General features: G+C 42.2%; 1 protein-coding gene across 1 annotated transcript; it reads left to right on the forward strand.

Annotated features, from left to right (window-relative positions):
• Positions 1-262: 262 nt before the first annotated feature.
• MMP7 (matrix metallopeptidase 7 (matrilysin, uterine)) lies at positions 263-3,808 on the forward strand (the record flags this gene model as incomplete). Its single annotated transcript, XM_010562132.1, has 5 exons — positions 263-370; positions 902-1,125; positions 1,232-1,380; positions 3,016-3,141; positions 3,647-3,808. Coding segments are annotated over exons 1-5 (769 nt in total), but the record flags the coding sequence as incomplete, so codon positions are not given.
• Positions 3,809-8,789: the final 4,981 nt, after the last annotated feature.

The raw sequence follows: 8,789 nt of genomic DNA on the forward strand, positions 1-8,789 counted from the left end.
AATATGAAAAGAGAGAGCCAAAGCTGGCTGCTAGCTGTGACATGACATCAACAGGGAAGTTAAAGGAAAGATTTGTTTAACATGCTTTCATTTACTTCTTAGAATAGTGATGACATTACATTAACACCACCAAAAAGTGAGTCACATACGTAATTGCTGCTTGGAGCTATCAGGATCTATAAAAGCATTTTAGCTGTGGTCTTGAGAGACAGAAGGTCAAACCCTTTCTGCTGCAGCAAGGCTCCTTGGCAAGCTGGGCACTATGCAATACCTCCTACTTTGTGCTGCCATCCTCCTACCTAAGAGTCTTGCTTTTCCAGCACAACTTAAAACAGAATCATGGAGCAACACAGACTTTGAGAATGTAAAGGTATGTTAGCAGGGGCGCAACATAACTGCATTATGAATAACCTGAGCTTTGATTCAGCTTTCTTTCCTGTCTGTTTATATTATCTTCTTATCTTACATTACCACAACACTTTTTGCAGAGGTGATATAAAACAATTTAAACTTGCTGACTAGCTTAGGCACCCTAAGTCTAACTTACAAAAGAGACCAAGTTCCAACTGGCAAATAAAGGGGAGCATGTAATTTTTAAAACATCTTAAAAATATTATGTAGACTACACTGGAAGGCTGCAGATTTGAATGCTCTGTAAATTGTGTTTACTTAAAAGGACTCCTTGCTTACAGTGTTTCACTGCTATTGCAATTCTTTTTATATATGCTAATTAATCTACACTACAGAGAGAACAGCATTTGGTAAACTGAAATGGGAAGAAAAAATACATCTAAAACTAGCCGTGACTGCAGGATGATGAAACAATTTAATCAAATGTAAAATACATTGCCAAAAGATCACAGATACATGTATTAATTTTTATTTTCCTTTCTTCTTCCAGGCATATCTTGATAAATTCTTTCCAGTTCTTACAAAAACACGAACCCTAAGCTTAGAAGAGAGGATTAAAGAAATGCAGAGGTTTTTCCACCTGACTGTAACTGGAAAATTAAATGCAGAAACAGAAGAAATAATGAAACAGCCCAGATGTGGAGTCCCCGATATAGAAGATTACAAAACATTTCCTGGAAATCCAAGATGGAAAAAGACACAGTTGACTTACAAGTTAGTGATGTTTCAGGTTTTACAGGGAAAGGGGTTGCTTTGTATTTAACTGTGTGGGTTTTCTTCACACCCTAAATGACATTAATCTGTTTCCTTTTGCTGTCAGGATTGTCAATTATACACCTGATCTACCCCAAAAGAAAGTGGATGATGCAATTAGAAGGGCTTTTATGGTATGGAGTGATGTGACTCCACTGCAGTTCCAAAGAGTATTCAACAGACATGCAGACATTGTGATTGGATTTGCACGTCGTGGTGAGAATATCTGTCTTTTTTAAAATGCAATGGTCCATATTTGACTCAAAGCATGTATTTTTATAGTCACAGCTTTAAGAAAGAACAAAGAGTTTGGAATTATTCTGAAGTCTGCATTAATTTTATCTTCCATCATGCCCCCAAATTTACATGTTATGATTCCCTTTTACTCCTATGAAACCATTAGAAAATCCTTTCAGAGTTACAGCTGTGAAATGGAGGGAGAATTCAGCTCCAGAATGACACCCCTAAATTTAGATGTTCAAGGCTCTGTCTGCCTTGACAAACTGTGCAAACTAATGGGAACAAATCTGTAGAGCAAACCAGCTGGTTCTGAAGATCCAGCCTCCACAGGCTGGATTCAGGCAGGTTCAAGCGGATTTACTTTTGTCCAGATCTAGTCTGGTTCCCTGGGCTAAACAGTCTTTGGCAGTGGGGATGCATTAGGTTTGGCCATAGAGAGTATCTTCTGGTTGATTTTCTTCTAGAAGGAATCCCATTGGTGCACTCCAAGATTGCACCAAGCTGCAAGCCAAAGCATGGTAAATGCAGATGACCAGTAGAGTCACTTCAGAAGCTCACTTGCGATCCAGACTAATACATGAATGTAGCCATACCTTTAACTTGTGCCTGGCACCTAAACTGACTCAACTTAGCCAAACTAAATGCCTACTTTAAGGGTAGCTGACTTGTTCTCTAGATCCATTGACAATATTTCCTAGATCTGCACTCTCCAAGTGAAGATCAGACACCTGGCTTACAAGTAGATGACTGCATATAAACACCAAAATGTCCCAAGCTCATGCTTCACTGATGGGAAGCATACTAAGTTGCCATGAAGAGTTGACTAATGTGCCCGTCAGTGAGAAAGGATCTTGCAAGCTGGAATAGGTTTTAATCCCTTGTCACACACTAGGACTAGGTCTCTTCTGCCTCTGTCAGACCTGCCCCGAGGTCCACCCACATGATCTGGGGGAAAGGACATAGACATTTGAGTCCCCAAATACTCCTCAATCAAGTCAGAGGCTCACTAAGGGGTAGGGGGAAATTTTCAGAGCTGGTACAAATATATCCTGTCAGCTCCTGCACTCAATGTAGGAAATGGTAACATTCCACATGCAGTGTGATAGAAGTAGGTAATAGACTGTACCCCAAGGCTGAGGGCAAATGAACTTAGCTCTTCAGGAACATGGTTATCTATCACAAATCATTGTCTTCCACTAAAATCAGTACAAGTGAGAATGTCTGCAGCTAATGTTGCCCAGCACTTTCCAACACTGAAAACATTCAGGCGCTTATAATGTTGTCAAGCATTAAGTATTTATTCTGAAATAATCTCTGGTTGCTGCTTCAGAACCACATTTCTGACAAAGGCTCAGAAAAAATGTTCAGCTCTTTCTGAAACATGCAGCAGCCTTAATTATCAAATACAAGTCTTGAACATAAGTCATGAATTTGGAGAGTGTTTTCTAAGCCTTGCTCCTCATTTTTACAACCTTGCTGCTATTGTAGGATTTTTTTTTTAAGGATTGGTAATGAACAAAACTAGCACAAACAAACAACGTGCTTCAATTTGCTGAATTTAAACATTACAGCTGATGCCATATGATGACATTTATTTCTTTTCAAATGCAGAGCATGGTGATGGATATCCTTTTGATGGAAGAGGTAACACGTTAGCTCATGCTTTTGCACCTGGAGAAGGGCTTGGTGGAGATGCTCATTTTGATGATGATGAAAGGTGGTCAGAGTCCAACCGAGGTAAAACCCACATGTGTGTATGAAGGGGAAAGGCTAATATTGTACATGTTAGAAGAACACAGTCATAGGAAATGCATTCCATAGCTCTTCATGTTTTGGTACCATTTAAGTACCAACATTTCTGTTCTTTTAAACTAGCTTTCTCAGTACTTGTGCTTCATTATGATTAGCAGCTACACAATGCCTGTTCTGTCCATATTTTAAAGCACTTTTCACAGGCTAAACAAGGACTACAAGCTGCTGTTTTTTACATAAATTATGAAAAGGTAAAATGACTTGCTTGTAGGAATAAGGTTCACTAAAAGCAGAGCTGGAAAGAGACTCAGGGTCTAGATGTGTATGCAATGTTTTTATTAAAATATTATAGTTACATAAGAAAGATTAAAACTCCAAGGTCTCATTCCAAGAGAATGAAAGATATAAACTCTCCTGCTACTTCAATTCTTTTTATGATAAAAAGAAATGCCATACCTTTAACATACTTTTCTATGCTTCTGTGCTGCAGAAGTTAATTTGTTCCTTGTTGCTGCTCACGAATTTGGCCATTCTTTGGGACTTGCTCATTCAAATGACCGTGAAGCTCTGATGTACCCTATCTACTCATATGTGAACCCAGCAACCTTCAGACTTTCAGAGGATGATAGGCGAGGAATTCAGAAGTTATACGGTAAATTCATGATGAGATTTGATTTTCAAGATAAAACCTACTGGGGTACAGGTTTCACTGCTCTCCCTGATTGCAAGGTCCTTGTTATATTACCAAAAAGAAAGAAGAGGGACAAACTTGGGAAAAACACATGCCTGTATGCTCCATCCACTATGTTCCTTCCGTAGTGTGTCTCCACTGTAACCAAGAGGTGATGGAGCAGCAGTGCAGTGGCCTGGTGCACTGTCTTCCTGCACACCTACATATTGCCAAACAAATCCTGTGGACCTTGCTCTGCAAATTAGCTGTTTCAGTGAGTGGAGCTACTGGCAGGGAAATGAGAGATACTGTGGCACTTACTAAGTCAATGGGACAGTTCAGTGAAGGCATAAACTACTCAGCAGTAGGAGTCGAGCATAACCAGAATTGACCCCACGGGGTAAGCTTTGCCAGGCTTGCTTTTTTTAGGCACCACCTTCCTCAGGGCATGCTAGAGGAACACTAGGAATACAACATAGTTGCCTGTGATGTCCATTTCCAGTACAGTCTCCATGTTTTGTGCTTCTTTCCCACAGGGAGAAAGTCGTCAAACTCTTGAAGAAAGTGCTTCAAAAAGACCAAAGAATTCACATCTGGTTGTTTTTCTGTTCCAAACCAATTTTAATCCTCTAGCTAATTAAAGTGGTAAACTCCTGGACTGCACTTTCTCTCCCGGAATTTTTATATTGATTTGTTTGCACTTTATACAATTTCACTTAACAATTAAAAAAACCCTCAAACTTGTATACTCTGTTGTCTAATTTTTTTTTTTATTTATTTCTGGCATTTCACTGGGGGATTAAATAATGCCTGCACGTGTGATAGACAGACAGACAAATATCTTTCTGAATAGAGGAACAGGCACCTAAAGAGTGGGTGTGCATTTACTGCTGGGGTTACAAACCCTGTTCCTGGCTTGCTTTCAGTTCCCATGCATGTCCTGGCCTTTCACAGTACCTACTGATGCCTCCTCAGAATCACAGTGTGCTTCCCATATGGCTCACACATAGAGGAGTAGGTCTCCACAGTGCTTCCTTCAGCATGGGCTGGGATGCTTTCCCAAAGGGAACAGCTTTTCAGCTTTGTGTCCTCCCTGGCTTGCCAGAGAAGCAGGTTTGAGAAGTCGTAGACTAGGATTCCCATTGTCCTCTGTGATACTCAAACACCTATCAGGTATTTTGAAATTTAAAAAAAAACAAAAGAGGAATTCTCCTTCCCTCCTTTGGAAGACTAATCCCACATTGCCAGAAAACAAAACCAAGCACAGACAGGCATAACCTTGGAAACACTAGGATGACCTCCTGGTTGCTGGAGCTGGCCAGTTATCCTGGGGGCCTGAGCTGCTCTCTGCTGCAGGGTGGGATGCCTGTCTTCCTGGCGTAACTGAAAGGCTGAAATGACATGGGAAAATGCGTCCTTGTCTCTCAATCCCAGGAGAAAATGGCTGTGCCTTCCTGGCTCCCTGAGCAAAGCATCACCTGAGAAACTTCAAAGCCTCCACTGGGCTCAGTCCTTGGAGAGGCTGGGAAGGATGTTATAAGAATAGGTTACTTTGCACACAGGCACTGGTCTACAAACACTGGAGCTTTTGTGTATATTTAGCAGGATAAACTCTTATGAGATCGATGGTTTCTCCTTTAGGAGTTTTTTATGGTCCCTAGTGGGGAAAGAAGGCTGCTTTTACCTCAGTGCATTTGCCAAATGTGCACAAAGGTCTAGTGTCTCAAAAGCTTGATAGCATTTCCCAGCCTTTACCCAAAAGCCTTTTCCAGTTCAAGAGCTGCTGCCTGGTATTGCAAGGGCTCTGAGTCCACATAAAACTGGGAAAAAGTTTTGCTCAGCCCCAGGTTTGGTGCAGGACACCTGAGAGAAGGAAGTCTGCTTACAGGCAATGTGGGACACAAGAAAGTGGTGGCATCTTTTGCAATTCAAGGGCCGGGTGGAAAGGAGGAGAGGCAATTTTCATCTAGCTATACTCAGAAGACTCACGTCCTGCTCTCTCAGCCACTAAACATAAACATTTCCTAGGATAGCATCTAAACACTAATATACTTCCCAAGGTAGGCCTAATTCCCAGTCAAGTTTCTGGGTACCAACTGATCTCTGGGGTTTGCTCCTGCTGGCTCCCTGGAGCTAGAAGGGAGGTGAAACAAGTTGTAAGGAATGAAGATCAATTCCTCTCTGTCACATTGGGAAACTACCTTTGCTGCTTTCCTTCTGACCTCTTCTAATCACTTCCTTCCTAGCTGACACTTTATCTTCAAGGTACTGCATCAGAAAAAGGATCTTCACCATTCATGAGATTCCCACTGCTCTGTGATTGCCTTGGACGTGCCTCCAGCAATGGCAGGGGAGCAACCCTACAGCCACCTTCTCCATAAGAAGAAGGAGCAACCAGCTGAAGAGGTGAGGAGACAGAACTAGAGCTCCAAACCTGCCCAATGAATAGCAGTTTATTCCATAAAGATTTCCTGTTAGTCTAGTCCATCTAACCTAATATCTGCTGCAAGAAGCAGCACCAGATGGTGGGATGGCTGAAATAAGTCACTGACAGACATCCAGAGTGTCAAGGATATGTAAGGATAGGGTATGAAGCATGGTTCCTTCAAGTGCTTCCCCCTCAGAAAGGTTTCTCACCTCTGGTAAGACAGAAGTTTGAAAACACTTCCATCAGTTACTAGCCATTTCTTCCATATGAAGCTCAAAGATGAAGTAGCTAGTGCTAAGTGGATAGTATTCTGATGGCACAGGTGTCTTGATGTACAAGAAAATCAGGAAGTCCCAGAATAGAGGGGCAGATCCCAGACTGCATTAAAGACTACGAAGAATGGGACTAGTGAGCTCCATGGCCTGTGTGGGTGCTCGACCAACTTGGGTCGACCTGGTGAGTCCTGGAAAGATGAAATGTTGACAGAAAGTACCCTGTTCTCTTGGCCAAAGTCCCCACAGGGAACATAGCAAAAAACAGAGACACACCATGCTCTTTATTGAGCTCAAGTCACTCCCTATTGCTTCTTAAAGAGAAAACAGGCATAGAAGACAGGCATCATCAGAGGAAAGACTGTGCAGAAAGAATCATTCCTGAGGACGCATGGGACAATCCATGCACCATGCTGGAGGAGGCACTGTACTGACAAATGAGGAAGGCATGAGAACAAATACTTGACTGAAAGTAGCATGTCTGTTTTCTAGTGTACAATTAATTTCTGTATGAACTGAGAGAAATGAGATAAAACTCCAGAGGTGTATTCCTCGGAAGACTGTCCTGACAATGGGAGACATCTGGAAGACAGCTTCCAGTGAGCACATGAGCTGATGGGCCTGCAGCGGGGCTGTCACAGAAACACTAGGCCAGCAGCGATATACTTCAGAAGTAAATTTTCTTTAATGATATCAAAATGCAATGGTCAAATTGAGTAGGAATGTTATGTGATATTGAAATTTAACAGCCAGATTGAACAGGAATATTAGGTTGTAAGTGCTGTGACAAACACAACTTATTTACAGGTTCAGGATGTCAGTTTGGAACTATCACTACACAAACTGTAACCAAATGTAAGCTTAGAATGATGACTCAAAACACACATAGCACTCACCAATAAGGCAAGACACTCAGCCCCAGGGAGTTTCCTTAGACGGCATCCCAATCTAAGGGGAGAGTCTCTGACCACAGACCCACTGCTCCAAGGAAGACTGGCTCAAGGGGGTCTTCTGGTGGGCTCCATTTATGCCCTAGGTCAGATTGGGGCTCGTGGTCATATATGGTCAAGGGTCTAGAAACTTCTCTGGACCGAAGTGTTTTGTTGGATGAGGTGTTTCTGATGGGCTCAGGTAGCTGGAGTACATGACTTGGGGCACTCTGTGTATGTGACTCCAGTCACCATGGCTACCAGGTGGCTCGACCTTCAAACCACAGCTTCTAGTTTAACACTTTCCTTCCAGCGGTTGAGAAGTTTTGGTCTTTATTGGGGCAGGTGTACCTGTCACAGGGGCCAGCACAAGGTGGGAATGAGGCACTCTAGTGTCTTGAAGGAGGCATCTCTGAGAGGCAGCAGTGCTCAGCTAGCATCTCCACAGCATGTGAGATAAAGCAGAAGCCAGGATTTTTGTCTTCAGAGAGGGCAAAGGCACCACTGATGAGCTGTCAGCAGCATCTTACCTCTTGCCGAACTCCTGTTGTGCTTCCATTTGCACACAGGACCTCTTCTTTGTGGAAAATGGCTGCCACTGGCACCCTCACCCTGCTTACTAGATGTGAACTATGCAATATCTGCCTCCATCTAGTGGTACAGCTCGGCAAACTGCACTGGCTTTACACCCTGTTTTAAAGTGCATTTTACCTGTCCACAAGCCCACAGCAGCTACTACTATATATCCTACCATTAGGGGAAATCAGGGACGAGCAAATTTAGCAAGGGTCCTGCTGCCTCTTCCTTCTTCACTTTATTCTCCTGCATTCCATGCAAGTTTTTACATGCTCTCTCTAGTACCTATGTGAGGACATCTATGTCACTTAAATAGCATCTGCTCCCTCCTCTTCCACACAGAAAAAGAAATGGGTAATCACATAGAATTTTGTTTTGGTAGGGCTTTGAAGTTTTGTTTGCTTGTACAACTGTTCTTTTAAATAAAAATATATTTAAATGCAGCTTTGCTGTTCCAGATAGTACAACAAGCAGCAAATGAACTGTCAAATGTGTTAACATTTCTGATGTGTCCTTTGACCATCCACATATAAAGGATAAGCTTTACTCCTGTTTTAAAAAGTCATGGTTACTACCCTAAAGAAGCTATTATTGGGTCTTACCCAGTCATTCAGGTATCTTGAGCCTACTCCATCAAACAGGGAGTGATATTCTGAGAGGGCAAAGTTGATATATGTCTGATAGAATTGTGTTCAAGAGGTGCATAGGACCTGTAGAAAAATACTAGTTTTAATTCACGCTACAATATTGATTCTACT

The sequence above is a fragment of the Haliaeetus leucocephalus genome, unplaced genomic scaffold (genome assembly GCF_000737465.1).
Source record: "Haliaeetus leucocephalus isolate CR32 unplaced genomic scaffold, Haliaeetus_leucocephalus-4.0 Scaffold155, whole genome shotgun sequence".
NCBI lineage: Eukaryota > Metazoa > Chordata > Aves > Accipitriformes > Accipitridae > Haliaeetus > Haliaeetus leucocephalus.